The sequence below is a fragment of the Solea senegalensis genome, linkage group LG16 (assembly GCF_019176455.1).
Source record: "Solea senegalensis isolate Sse05_10M linkage group LG16, IFAPA_SoseM_1, whole genome shotgun sequence".
NCBI lineage: Eukaryota > Metazoa > Chordata > Actinopteri > Pleuronectiformes > Soleidae > Solea > Solea senegalensis.
This window is the reverse complement of record NC_058036.1, coordinates 1,481,019-1,495,548: the sequence shown is the minus strand read 5'-3', so window position 1 is coordinate 1,495,548 and position 14,530 is coordinate 1,481,019. Positions and strand designations below refer to the sequence as shown.

Here is a 14,530-nt window from a genome sequence, read left to right as displayed (position 1 = left end):
AGTCGTGGTTTTTACTTGTCTTGTTTTCCATGGTCTCAGTCCAAAAGTCTTGGTTTTACTTGTTCTCAAAGTCTTGGGTTTTACTTGGGTCTTGGTTTTTACTTGGTCTCAGTCCTTGGTTTTACTTGGTCTCAGTCCCTAACAGTCTTGGTTTTTTCCATGGTCTCAGTCCCTAAAAGTCTTGGTAAGTCCTAAAAGTCTTGGTTTTACTTGGTCTCAGTCCCTAAAAGTCTTGGTTTTTACTTGGTCTCAGTCCTAACAGTCTTGGTTTTACTTTTAGTCTTGTTTTTTCCTGGTCTCAGTCCCTAAAAGTCTTGGGTTTTTACTTCTCAGTAAAAGTCTTGGGTTTTTACTTGGTCTCAGTCCCTAAAAGTCTTGGGTTTTTTACTTGGTCTCAGTCCCTAACAGTCGTGGTTTTTTACTTGGTCTCAGTCCCTAAAAGTCTTGTGTTTTTGTCATTAGAAACCCGTCTCCTGTCCTCATCTCGGTCCCTGTACTGCTCTTGGTATCTACCGTCTCAGCGATTATGACCTGTGGGGGGCAGCATTGCACCTCTCGGTGAACAGGGTTAGGGTTAGAAGCGTCTTTTTGTGGATATTTAAACTAATAATCGTTAGTTGCTGCTGTTCCTTCATAGAATTGAGTGTTTTCCACATTTCTTTGAGACGTATCAGCGCTTTGTGTTGTTTGTGTTTCACAGACTATGGTTAGTCTTTACTTTGACCTTTTTAAGCTGAGGCAAAGTCACTGTTTCCTCCTGTTTTCACTCTTTACAGTCAGGCTAAGCTAAGTAGCCACTGCCTCCAGCTTTGCATTTACTCTAATGTGGTGTAGAATTGCACAAATGTCAAACTGTTCCTTTAAGTGTGTGTGTGTGAGAAGATTTATAACGTCTCAGAAGGAAGAGTTCTTCTTCCTTAACTCCCTCTGCCCCTGAAATGTGTTCCCAGTGGACGTCTGTGTCCTGCTCCTCCTGCTCTGTCTCACCGCCAAACTGATTCACGTCTCCGGTCACAGACCCCACCTCTTCCTCCTCCTCCTCCTCCTCATGTTGTGTGTTTGTGTAGTTGAGTTGTGCAACAGTGTGTCACCAGCACTCCCCGGTGTGTCGGTGCACAGCAGCTCGCCGCAGTGCGGGTGAGGTGACTGGAATGTAAATGCAGCAGCAGCAGCTAAAGTCTGGATTTATGAGTGAAAACAAAGTGATTCACAAAGTGCAGCCGCAGTAAAAACAAAACAAAAATCCTTCAGACGGTGATTCATGTGACGACGGTGCATGAATACATTCCCGCTGTGATTCTGATATGAACGAGCTGCTCGTGGTTGTTTCTCAGGTTCAAACTCGTTGAAGTCGCGTTCAACAAACTCACTGAAAACGTCTTAGTTACTTAATAATTATTACTTCATTATTTCTCCGACATTTACTGCATTTTCATTACGAGTCGGGCTTCGGTTCAGTTTCTTTAAGACAAAATGGAGGATGTTATCGCATGACAGTGTAACGTGTTTTTAACGTGTAGTAAAATGTTGACGGTGGAACAAAACTAGACCCGAGACCTCTAGAGACCAGGACCGCGGAAAGATGAAGACTTTTTGGGGCTTGGATAAGGACAAGACTTTTAGTGTCCAAGACCAGGGACCAGGTCAAGACCAAGACTTTGTGTCAAAGACTAGGACAAGACCAAGATCAAGACCTTTAGGGTCAAAGACTAGGACAGGACCAAGACTTTTATAGCGTATTTCCACCCGCTCTACTCGCCTCGCCATAACACGGCACGATTAGTTTGCATCTCCACTACAAAAAAGTACCTACTTAACATGGGCGGAGCCATAACTGCACGGCTGAGTGGAACTGCGGTGACTTCATTTTATACGTGACACACACACGAGTGACTAGAACAATTGATGAGGGTAGATGCTTTACCGTGCCACTTTTATTGTTGTTGTTGTTGTTGTAGTGATTTTACACCGCTTTCATCAATAAATAAAGTTATATTTCAATACCTCAGTTTCAATGATTTTACGAAGATTAGGAACAGATTAGGACAATATGTATATAAACCTTTAATTATATCTGGGAGTTAAAGCCCTTTATAGTGTGTGTCAATGTGTCGTATTGAGTTAGATGTGAAAGTGTGTTAAAGTGACGACACTCGATGAGCTCAGAGCCGCTCACATTCCCAGACAACACACTCAGTTCACTGGTCACACACACATCTGGTCGTGTGTGTGTGTAAGGTCATGAACTCTGGACACACACGCACACACACACACAGCTATGTGAGAGTTAATTATAAAGTCTTTTAGTCTCCACCTGCTGTTTGTTACGTGTGTGTGTGCAAAATAAGCACACACATGTTCTTTGTGAGTGCCTTCCCACACACACACTCACAAAGAACGTGTGTGTGCGTGTGCTCATGTGCGTGCCTGGTATTCCTTATGTTGTGGGGACCTAAATGTGTTCACACAGTCACATTATAGGGACTTGTTTTCCTTATGGTGACAAAAATGTAAATGAACACATGTAGGCTGAGGTCAGTCAATGTAATGTCCTCTGAAGTCATAGAAACCAGTGTGTGGTTCTAATGAGGCAGAACCTCTTTTCTGAGGTTGTGATATTGGTGTGGTTAAGTGTTTGTAAAGAGAGAGAACTATGACTCTATTTATTTGTTAGTTGAATGGGAACAACAGAGCCGTCATGTTTTCACAGTATTCATAAATCACTGTTTCTGGTTTTTGTTATTCACACAATAATCTTTATTCTTTTATTTTTTTTTAAATTAATTTAATTTAATATTGACACTGTTCTTTTGCTCTTGTTTTTGCACCAGTGACCAAAACACATTCTGTGTACTATGGAAGCTGTTTCTGATAAATAACGCTGAAATATTTCTACTGGGAAAAATAAGGAAAACTTTGCCCATTATTTTATATACTGTAAATAAAATGGAAAGGGTTTTCAACACATGTCATTAATATCAGTCAAGTAGAAAATAATAATATTACTTTTATTTTATTACAATAATAATTGTATCATTTAAAAATGAAGTTTCAGCAAATGTATAATGACCTGTAATTGAACAACGTGTTTCCTCGCGTTTTTGTTTTTCAGCCAAACAGCACATCAACACTCTGGGTCGCCAGCTGCAGATGAACCAGCACTGTTTGGACACGGCCTATAATTTCTACAGGATGGCGCTCGGCAAACACCTGACGCGTGGACGCAAGGCGTCGCACGTCATCGCCGCGTGTCTCTACCTGGTCTGCCGCACCGAGGGAACGCCACGTATCCTCTACTGTCACCGTCACAAATGTCTCTTCTTCTTTTTTTTGTCAGGTTCACGACCTTAAACGCTGAAATCCAGATTACAGTTAGCGTGTTAGCCAGAATATTCCACCTACTCCCCCCCACCTTGTTTTTCCTCCTCGTTTTCCCAAATTTGGAGCAAAACGTTGTTTAAAAAGCATCCGTTTGAGTCGAGACGTTTGTCGTCGTGGACGCAATTCTGTCAAAATAGCGTACAAATATGAAATTCCCTTTCTATTCTGTGACTGTTTTTCAGACTCTTTAGCTTTTGCCTCAGGAGAGAAAGGCTCAAATATCCCGTTAATCTCACACCCTGGTTATCTTATTTTCAAAGGTTATAATCCCTCCCTTTAATCTGGCCAGTGCCTTTTAGTTTCTTTAAGTCAAAGTGGCTGCAATAAGGTGATTAAAAAATGTTGGAATACACTTTTTTTTTTTCAAAATAACAAAAATCACCAACAGTTACGTACTGCAGCTTTAATCTCTCTGTTTAAAGTAAGAAAAGTTTGAAATTTGCTGAGTGGAAATGCTTGAATATTGCTTATTAAGACATTTAATCCTTGTTTCTACAAAGAAATATTGCATAAAGTTTATGCCTTTTTTGGTCATTTTATTCTATATTTAAGATTTACATAAATATCATCTCTGGTTGTCGCTGTCGCCCGTGTTTGTGGACACAGATGTGTCGTCGTTTATTTGCTAATCTCCAGACGGCGAGCGCGTGCCCGGGATTATCTTTCCCATCTCGTCGGCACTTCTGCCGAGTCCATTGTGAGACCACGTTAATCCAGTCCCGGGCAGCGCAGAGACAGGTGCACCTGTCGCCACGGAGACCAGCGTCTCTGTGGAGACCAGCGTGTCCGAGCGAGCGGCGTCGTCTGTGATGTCAGAGGTGACCATGACGGGTTTAGGGTTTGCTGACACGGAGCTGCGAAGATTTATTGATCTGTTACTAAATTTAGTTTTAAGACCTGGTTTTTCTGCTCCGTATAACAAACAAATAATAAAAATACATTTGAGATCATTGTTTTCAGGTTTGAGAAACATTGATCAAGACTTTTTGACTTTTAATTGAACTAATGATGACTTAATTCATCGAATTTCAGTGTTTTTCTGCTACTTAAATGTGAATATTTTCTTGTTTCTTTGCTCCATATAACAAACAAATCATTTTGTGTTTGTGGACAAAAGACAAGACATTTGAGAATGTCAGTTCCACGTTTTTCAACATTTTTGACCAAACAAGGAAATAATCCACAGTTTCAGCAGTGTTTACGTGTTTGTTTTTTTTAATGATTGGACCACTGCAGCGTCTTCTGTAGTTTGCATTATTCATTTAAATTATTGTTGTTATCTCTGATTCTTTTACATTTCCTTAACATGCTCTTCTCAGACATGCTGCTGGATTTCAGTGATGTCCTGCAGGTAAGAAAAATGTCTTATTTTGTTCCGTCAAGAGTCCAAACTGTGTAAATAAAATCAGAAGTTTAAAAAAACTACAGTGACCCAAAGAGAGAAAAACAAAAGGCTCACTTTGTAAAAACTACACTCTTGTAAGTCTATAATGTCTTAAGAACAAGTTCATGTCTTTATCTCACTGTGAGACAGACTTTTCCAACAGGAAACTGAAGTTTGTTAACCACTCACTCTCTCACACCAAACCCCATAGAGAAAATCAGTGATTTTAGCTCGCAGGCACACAGGAGCTGCTGAGCTTCTGCTGCCTCGTGTGGTCACTTTGTGTCACTGAAGTCAACCTGAACAAAGTGTTTTTAATGCCGAATTTTACAAACTAAGACATTTGAACTCACTAATGGAGGCAGCAGTGGGTCAACAGCTCCTGTGTGCTGTGATGTTTAAATCGATGATTTTCTCTATGGGGTTTGGTGCAGGGGCAACAAACTGAGAAACAAATTTTAAATGAAAACTTTGATGTGTTTTTGAGTTCTTAATGACACGCTCTCACCTCCCACCATGATGACTCCCATGATGTATCTGTGCCTCACCCACTTGCCCCTGCAGTCATCTGCTTTTCAGACTTTCACCCTTATAATTAAACCTGAGTGTCGTGTCGTGTCGTGTGTGTGTGTGTGTGTGTGTAAAATTAGAAACCCCTCCATTTGTCTGCATGTTTAATTCACAGTCAGTCGGGGTGTGGTGGTGGTGGTGGGACATTTCTCAGAGTCACAGCTGGTCGTGGGCTTTTATTTTTGTGCACCCAGCTGTCCTGCAGGAGCCGGGTCGGCCCCTCCCCCCAACCGTCCCCACCCGGGCATGTGGAGGCCAGGGTGTGGATTTGAAGTGGATTTTGGGTGTGTGTGTGTGTGTTGTGGTGGAGGTTATTAATGCCCAGTGCTGAGGCTGGTGGAGGTCCACCAATCATTTTTATTACCCCCCCCCCACACACACACAAACACACACACAGTTTGGATGAGGAGTTTTATCTCATTCCTTCACTGAGCTGCTGTGTTGAGTGAGGCTGTGTTTATTGATCAGACCTGGATCAATAACACTTGTTTTCTGTGTGATGTGATGTAATGGAGGTCGAGTTCATGGAATCCACAAAATATCGATCTGTCCCGTCTCTTTCTTTGTCACATAAGTGTCCAACTGTTCACCTGTACACCTCACGATCTGTTAAGACTTTATTTTAGGCTTAGAATCAGGTTTAGGTTCAGGTTCAGGTTAGAGAAGTGTGAATCCTGTCCCACACAAGAGGATTTTCAAATCTGACTTGGTTTTTAAAAACCACAGGGAGACCACAGACGCAACACACGTCAACGTTTTCATCCTCAGAAAGCACAGACTAGAACAGGGGTGTCGAAATGTACGGCCCGCGAACCAGAACTGGCCCACCAGTGGGTCCAATCCGGTACATGTTTTGTACCTCCTGTGATCTGTGTGTGTCTCACAGAAACACACATTGGGCCTGGTCTCCTCAGAACCAGGGTTGAGAAACCCCGTCACATTTTTTCTCCACTTCTCGTGTAGAAATATTGAAAAATATACAACTTTAAAGTGCTGCACTTGTTCTTTGGCCTCTTCTGCTAGAATCTGTTTTCCCAGAATAGCTGAAGGAGCATCTGCTTGAGAGAGTGAGAGAGTGAGAGTCCGTCCGTCTGCTCAGCTGTAGGGTCTGCAGAGAGAGAGAGAGAGAGTCTGAGGGAATAACACAGATCTGAGTTCATGGCCTGCTGCTGCTGCTGCTGCTGCTGCTGCTGCTGCTGCTGCCGCCGCCTTCTGCCTCAGATTTCAGAAACTTCAGTGCGGGCTGTAAATGTTTGTGTGGATGATAGATGTGCGGCCTCGTGGCTTTTGTTATTCAGCAGAATTTGTCATTAGGTGCTTTCGTGGTGGGGGGGAGGGGGGTTAGAGCGGGGGCTGATGGGATTTACTGCAGAACCTTCTGGAGGTGCTGTGGGCAGGAAACAATGAAACATCTGTGATGGGAGTTTCCACCCTGATAACCTCAATGACACCCCCACCCTAATAAAGCAGGTCTCCAGCCTGTTGCTCATCCTCCTCCTGCTGTAAAGGGTTCTTCTGTGTGATTTGGTCCGATTGAATGTGTCTCACAAGGTTTTCCTACAAACATACTCGTTATTACTGAGCCAGAAATCATCAATTCATCCGTTTGGTGAGAATCTACCCACAAAAAACTGTCAAAATCTCTGATTAATGGGTAAAACTCTTACCAACAGACTAAATTTAATCCGGTTCTGAGGATCCAGATTATGGGTGTGGCCTCAAGTTAATTTATATTTAACAAATTCAGTGACGTCTTACCAGATCAGGACCAATTTCCCTGATGTTTTGTGACTTTTTCTCCTTCTGAATTCTGAATGACCTCAGTTTCTTGACTCAGAAGGGTTATATTTCGATCACCTTGTCCTCAGTCACGGCTTCTTTTCCATCGTTGGCCCTTAAACTCTCATTTCACTCATTGTCAAACTTCCTGAACACACGCAGTCCTAATAGAACCTAACCGCAAATGCACAAATGCAGGAAGAGAGATGTTTACATGAGAAGTGAATCTCAAACTCTGGATGTGTGAATCCAGAGATCGATGATGTAACACTGAACCTGACCAGAACCGCGCTGAGAGTCTAACTTTGGGAGCGTTGCCCCGCCGCACGTCACTGTGAATCGTCTTTAAGTGGCTTTGAATGGTTTTAGTGGCTGCCGCAGTGTTCAGATCGTCAGTGGATCAACATAAGCAGCCAAATCCAGTTCGAAAATGACACTTAAAAGTGTTTTTTTTCCCCCGCAGGTGAACGTCTACGTCCTGGGAAGAACCTTTCTGGTCCTGTCAAGAGAGCTGTGCATCAACGCCTCAGCTATAGGTACTGATTCTTGTGTTATTTCATATTATGTAACGTCCTTCGCGGTCTCCAAGAGAAACCCAGATTGCTGCGTCTCTAATTATCTTTTCAGGTCATAATTAACCAAGAGATAGCAGTTAATTATTTTTTTTATCCAGCTGTGTGGAGCTTTAAATGTTCCTGCTGAGCCCGAGAGGCTCCGACCACATGTATAATTTAAGTGTAGTGTAAAATTAGAACGTGAAAAAAACTCCTTACTCATGAAATCTACAACTTAACCCTAAAAGAACTGAATCCAGGGCTGAATTCAGGCTGCAACATTTACATTTTTTTAATATATTTGGCAATTGATGGAATCATTTGAGTGAATTTTTACTAAAATAACAATCTTAGCTGCTTAAAAATGAATAAATCCTGGTTGCTCTGCTCCTCTATGACGTCAAACTGAACATTTTTGGTCTTTAAGGACATTTTTTGAGGCTTGGGGAAAACACCAATCAACATGTTTCATTCATCTACTGATCAACAGATGTTAAAATAATCTCTGATTTCACCTTTACATTACACTGCACACACTTACAGGCATAATTAGATTCCACTCTTTTGCCTTACTCATGAAATATACACATTACCTTAAATTTGTTAAACTACAGATCAACAGATAATGATTAAATGACACTGTACCCACTTTCAGGCATAATTAGATTCTGTATCATTTAAGTACAAGAAAAGGGCTGAAATTATGTTTATTTTTTAATATTCCAGTAACTGATTGATCAGTCTGTGTCTGGTTTTATTAAAACAACAATTCCCGTGACTTTAGCTGCTTATAAATTCTGCTTGCTTTGCTGCTCTATGACTTTACACTGAATATATTTGGTCTTTTAAAAGGACATTTTGAAGTTTGGGGAAAACACCGATCAACATTTCTCATTCATTCTGGACAAAATACCTCATCATTTAATCAATAAATGATAAAAATAATCATAAATTCCACCTTCCCCCACATAAAAAGTCATGTATCATAAACTAACAGTGTAGTTCACAGTGGTGTAACCAGAGGGCGCTGCTGCCCCTCAAATCCCCCCCACACACACACTCTCTCTCTCTCTCTCTCTCAGAAGAACAGGACATGTGTGGCGTTGAGTCACATTAAAACCTTTATGTGTTATCATCAGGTGTATAGGCATTCTTGTACACGGCGGCATCAAGCCGTCGACACGTGAATCATACTTTACAAAAAGACACGACGTTTCCGAGGCGATCCTCTTCAAGTGCAAAACAACTCTGATCTCTACTGTCTGCTTCTTTTAATGCATTTGAATGGTTAAACTACATAAAGTCTGCTCTTTGTTGTGATATTGCTGCTCGGAACTCTGGAGAGGAGAAAAACAACAAACGTGGCAGATGAACCCGATTTAAGTCCCTACTTTTGTTCCAGTCGTGGAGCCGAGCTCGATTATATAACAAGAAAATCACCGTGTTAATGTTGTTTTTCTACAGCAGCCGCAGCCGTCACACACACACACACAGGCATCAGAGCAAATAACGTTAACGCGGAATTTAAATAGAAAAATAACGTTAAATTAAATACGATAAAACCAGCGGCTCTTTCTCCAAAATAGTCTCTTTAAAGAACTAAACCAGGCCATTTTTGTGTGACGTGACGTGAGTGTCTTTAATGCTACATTACTTTAAAGGCTGGGAGGCATGGTTGTCTTTGTCTGTCAGCAGCTTATGCGTAGAACACCAGCTCGGGGATCTGTCCTCCCTGTACTCCGGTCCCGTTGGTGCTGTCCGACGAACACTGGAACTGAAATGTCACTTTGCCGCACTGCACCTCCGTCATGCCCTCCTGACCGAAGTAGCTCAGCTCGTTCCCGTCCAGCACGGCGCTCACCGTGTAGAAGGCGTCCTGCTCCACCTGCACCGGATGCTCGAACCACACGGGAAACGTGCAGCTGGAGCCGTCCGACACGAACTTGGTCAGGTTCTGGGCCAGGACCGCGCCCTGCCGCTTGAGTTCGATCTTGACGCTGTACTCGGCCTTGCTGCCGCTCGATCCGTACAGTCCCAGACCGGCGATGAAGATCCTCTTGTCCACGGCAAACTGGATGCTGTCGCAGCGGCCGCGGTAGCGCCACTGATTGCTCCGGTACGCCGACGACTGGAAGCGGTGGCACTTCTGAGGCAGCAGACCCTTCCTCGCAGTCAGAGGGAAGTCCAGTGTGGGCTTCTTAGCCGCAGTGTACCACAGGAACATGCTGTGCGTCTCCTCCAGTGTCAGGATGTCGGACTGAGCCGCCCCGTTGGCGAACTCCTCCAGGCTCATGGAGGGGATGCGCACCAGAAACAGCGCCTTGCCCAGGACGTCTCTTTTGTTGCGGGTGGTGGGACTCAAACACTGTCTCTTACACTCCGCCACGGCCCAGCTCATGACCGCGTCGAACACCATCACCTCCTTGGCGTTGAGGGTCTCCCGCCGCAGTATGATCTCCAGCGTCTGCAGGTCGATCTCGCAGAAGCCCTCGGAGCACAGCGCCAGCTCGGCCTGAGCGTCGATCACCTCCCAGCAGCGCTGCGTCAGCTCGGGCTCCTCGAACAGGCGGCTCTGGGAGAGCAGCACGCAGGCGTTCTTCGCCTCCAGGCTGGTTTCCAGGAAGGTGACGCAGGCCTTGGCCAGTGCAGGGACTATGTACTTCTTGGCAGCGTACAGGGTGGCCAGCACCGTGTCCGCCTCCAAGTCAATCTCATCGCTGTACATGTATCTGAAAGAAGGACAATGACATGTTTTTAAACCCCAGTATATGCGTAAAAGCATGAAATCAACAAATAACCAATTCCTGTGAACGCCAGAATTCCTTCTCCATCTTTAGTTTTGGTAGCAGTGCAAATTCCCGCTTCATTTCCACCGCAACATTGACACTGAGCTAAATAGTGTTATTTTCTTCTTCTTCTTCTTCTTTTTCCGCCTACTCGTTTTATTTCTGGCGCGTTCGAGACGTTGCATTTCATGCACAAGTGAAAAACAAACGCCGCAGAGCCGACCAACCACTGGCAACGGGAAATCGCCTTCCCCCCCCGCACATGGGCTCACAAATCATGCGTATGCTGGCTAATTTTAGTGTGAAAGAGGCTTAAGCCTTTTGTACGGCCCTGCACGACACTGTGTTCTACTCTGAAAACTGACTTTGGATCCTTGACAGTCGCTCTGCGGTGCTTATCTCTTCTTGTTCCAAGTCTAGTTTCCACCGCACCGAAGAGACTGAAATGGAAAAAGTGATCGCCTTTTTCTACTCGGAGAGGATTGTATCATGACTTAACACATCCAAGCCTTTCCTCTGGAGGGATGAAAAGGCAACCGTCCACGGCGCTGGCTTAGCCCGCGCTCAGCCCGCGCTGCTAAATGAGCAACAAAGGCAGGGTATTTATAACCAGCACTCTGCATAGAGAAGGAAAACTGTCAGGCTGTGGATGAGGAGGAAAAAATGTTTCTAGTAGAACAAAGAGTGCAGAGAAAAGCAGCAATTACAGAGCAACACGCTGCTGCTGCTGCTGCTGCTGCTGCTGCTGCTCCGGAGCTTCCAGCTCTCTGGTGTCCTCTGCTTTTTTTCCCCCTCTGGATGAGTAATAATAATACGCTTTGAAGTGACACTGACTGCGCTTGTCATCCCTCCCTCCGCCTGCGACTCTGTGTGTGTCGTACTTACTTCAGCAGAATTAGAAAAGCAGCAGGTTCCACATCTGGGATATGGATCTCAGACTCCTCCTCCGCCAGATCGCCGTAAAACATGGCACAGAAGACCGAGCTTCCCACGGCCAGCACGTACTGTGAGGGGAGGACAGACACACAGACAGATGTGTCACACACATATCCAGACACAAACAAAACAAAAAAGACTTGGCCTTCTCCGTCGTAGGGTCACTGAAAGTTTCACAGACAAACTGTAAACATCTGTGTTTCAACAGTGAAGAGAGCGTATTTACCTTGTGCGCTGGGACTTTCTGCGACGCCCCCAGAGGACCGACAATGAAGTGGACGTCGGCCATCAGCTCATTGTTAAACATCAAGGCATTCCTAAAAGCAGAGCAGGTTTTCATGAATAAGCCAAAGTCAGGATTGAATAACACAGAGTCTGTCCTCCCACGCTCTCTTTGCCTGGAGACACTGGTTATTTTCATAGGTTTTGGGGAGGATTAGAGCTCTACAGTAGTGGGGGCTGCAGCTCAATCGCTAAAAGCCACTTGCTTTGTTCTAACGTTACTTAACCGAGGAAAAAACGCCTGTCACACTTTCCCACAACCTGTTGTGTTGTTGTTGTACTTTTGTCTGATAAGCAGTTTAAAAAAAAAAGTAAAAAATATAGGAAAATACTCATTTTTGCAAGTTGCAAAGAAGCAACTGTGCAAGTAAACCCTTATTTTAGGTTTAAAAGATTAAGTGACAATCAGTAACTTGGAACTGTCACCTGTGGGGGGCAGCGTTACACCTCTCAGAGTACAGCCTGCGGGAATTATTATTGGAGGAACATTTTTTGTCACAAAAGTGGAAATTTCACAAAAGAGGTCCATAAAGATTTATTTTCATGTGCCACAAGGGGGCGCCTGCATCTTCATGACTCTAAATTTGTATTTTATGCTTCAAAGTGTTTGCCAAAAATTACATAACCTATATATACGATGCAAAAGTAAGTATGATTTTGAGATTAGGGTGTCTTAAAGACATTTAAAGAATTTTAGACATGTTTTTCACTTTTTCCAAACAAATCTTACTATTCGATAATTTCATCAGTGAAATCGTCACATTACATTTCAATACTGTCCCATGTGTAGTGATGATGCAAATTGGGCAGAATGTATCAGCTCATTGTAGAAAAACATGTAAACTGATATTAACCTAGTAAGATGGATGGTTGAACTTTAATGATATAGCAGCACGTGTCAAGATAACATCACAAGATGTTAAATTATATTCATAAAATGTAAAAAATATTAATATATTAACATTCTCCATAGCTGTACAAAGAATTCTGTGTGAAATCTGAGAATTCAACATGAATAATGTAATACAAAACGATGAATATATACATAAATTCAGTGTGCAGTTATTTTAATTTAGCTAAATAATGAGGTTCTACATCTGCAGGGTTTCCCCCCGCAAGATAAAGACACTTGAATCACAACAGAGTGTGACTGAACGAGGCGAGAGACGCGGAGAAGTGACCTTCTTGCACTTTATGGTGCATTTTTATCTCCCTGGTCATTTTAGTACAGCGTGTTACTGTGGCTGCATTTGGCTGTCGTTACTCGGTAACGAGCTCCATTTGCTTTATGGTCATTTTTATCTTTGACACTCCCCAGCAGGGACAATTGTGCACATACTTGGAATGAGATTTACTACGGTCGTGAGAGAGAGGGTGGAGGTTAATTCGGCTGGTGTGTCGCGGTGCTCACCTCTCTCTAAGTGTGGGGTGGCTGCACTGCCAGCTGGGTGGGTCGACGTTGTTGTTGTTGATGTTCTGCTGGGTGGTCGGAGTGGTCGCCGCGCTGCTGCCGCCGCTGCCACTGCCGCCGGCCTGGTTCACCTGCGCCGCCTTGCTCTTCTCCGTGTCCGCCACCGTGGTGCCATTGGCGAGGTTGGTGTTGTTGGTGTTGGCGGGGTACAGCTCCGCAGCCATCTTCTTCTTCTGTTTCGTCTTGTTCGTCAGGGACAGGGTCAGGATCTCATAACATAACGGCAGCTTCTTGGACTTTTTCAGTGTTTCGGGAAGTAGCAGCAGATAAGTCAGACACCTCATGATCCGACCATGATGGACCAGCCTGCAGTCTGCCGTGGGCATCGGCACAAGACACCCAGACCTCTCTCCCCCCCCTGCGTTAATAATATCCGATGAGCCGGGTGAGGAGAAAAGAAGCGAAGTGTGTTCGCTCAGGCTCTTCTGCGCGAAATCTGCCTCCTGCGACTCCGCTTTAAAACGACATCCACCGCGAAGTTGACACCACAGCGTATAAATATCCACACAGTCCGTTTCCGTCGCCTTTTTGCAAACAAAAACACTTTTCCCCTCCGTTTCCTGGCGGTCACCTCATCCTCTCAGCCCCGCGAAGCGTAATCCGGAGAGTGGCAGCAGCTCTCCGGCTCTACTTTCTCCTCCTCTTCCTCCGCGTTAATCCTCCTCGCATATATTCCTCCTCTTCTCTTTTGAACCGGAGCGGCTGTCGACCGACTCACAGCCAGCAGCGATGTCCCGGTGCGGCCGTTCGCTCCCGGGGTAGGTCGTCGTTTGTCGGGAGTTTTCACCGTCTTCTGGTTTTTCCTCTCGATCTTTTTTTCTTTTTCGTCGTGATTTTCTCCGACGCCCACTCGCTTCCGCGGGCCAATCACATTCACGCACGGCGCTGACGTCACAGCAGAGCCGAAGCGCCTCCCCCCGCGGCTCCGCAGAGTGCGTCACTGAAGGGAGGGGGGATATGAGAGAGTGAAAGGAGGTCTGGAGGAGAAGTTTGAGCTGCGTTGAAGATAGTGAAGGATGAGAAGATGAGAGGATTAAGTTTGGGTCTGAAACAGAAGGACTTTCATCTGTGATGAAGAGCTTTGCACTGGGTTTTAAGGAGAGGACATGAGAGGGTGAATCCAAGGAGATGATAGGATGAGACTGAGGAGATGAGGAGATGATAGGATGAGACTGAGGAGATGAGATGATGAGTCCGAGGAGATGATAGGGTGAAACTGAGGAGATGTGAACATGAGTAGATGAGAGGATGAGCGCATGAGCTTGAGGAGTTGAGAGGATGAAATTGAGGAGGTGCAGCGCTGTGACAAAGTTGAGTTGAGTTCTTATTCGTATTTTATTGATCCGTGTTTTCTAAAATATCAAAACGATGACAATTTCAAATGTTT

The 14,530-nt window shown here is 44.4% G+C and overlaps 2 protein-coding genes across 2 annotated transcripts in view; one reads left to right on the top strand and one right to left on the bottom strand.

Moving 5' to 3' along the window:
* Positions 1-14,530, top strand: part of brf1a (BRF1 RNA polymerase III transcription initiation factor subunit a) — a 57,312-nt gene that overhangs the window by 6,348 nt on the left and 36,434 nt on the right. Inside the window, exons 4-6 of the mRNA XM_044047360.1 lie at positions 3,113-3,286; positions 4,701-4,732; positions 7,578-7,650. Coding sequence (XP_043903295.1) covers positions 3,113-3,286; positions 4,701-4,732; positions 7,578-7,650 — 279 coding nt within the window. The remainder of the gene's footprint in view (positions 1-3,112; positions 3,287-4,700; positions 4,733-7,577; positions 7,651-14,530) is intronic.
* On the bottom strand, positions 8,772-13,958 carry LOC122782821 (BTB/POZ domain-containing protein 6-B-like). Its single transcript, XM_044047361.1, has 4 exons — positions 13,084-13,958; positions 11,617-11,707; positions 11,340-11,458; positions 8,772-10,397 (listed from the first exon to the last, which is right to left on the bottom strand). Exons 1-4 carry the CDS (start codon positions 13,467-13,469, stop codon positions 9,365-9,367), a joined length of 1,629 nt encoding a protein of 542 aa, XP_043903296.1. The 5' UTR covers positions 13,470-13,958; the 3' UTR covers positions 8,772-9,364.

Bases quoted from the DNA above. Each gene is read 5' to 3' on its own strand.
- LOC122782821 (XM_044047361.1), bottom strand. From the start codon at position 13,469: ATGCCCACGGCAGACTGCAGGCTGGTCCATCATGGTCGGATCATGAGG. The intron at 11,708-13,083 runs GTGAGCACCGCG...CTCTGCTTTTAG, and splicing joins CACCCCACACTTAGAGAGAG to GAATGCCTTGATGTTTAACA. The intron at 11,459-11,616 runs GTAAATACGCTC...CTCCCCTCACAG, and splicing joins AGAAAGTCCCAGCGCACAAG to TACGTGCTGGCCGTGGGAAG.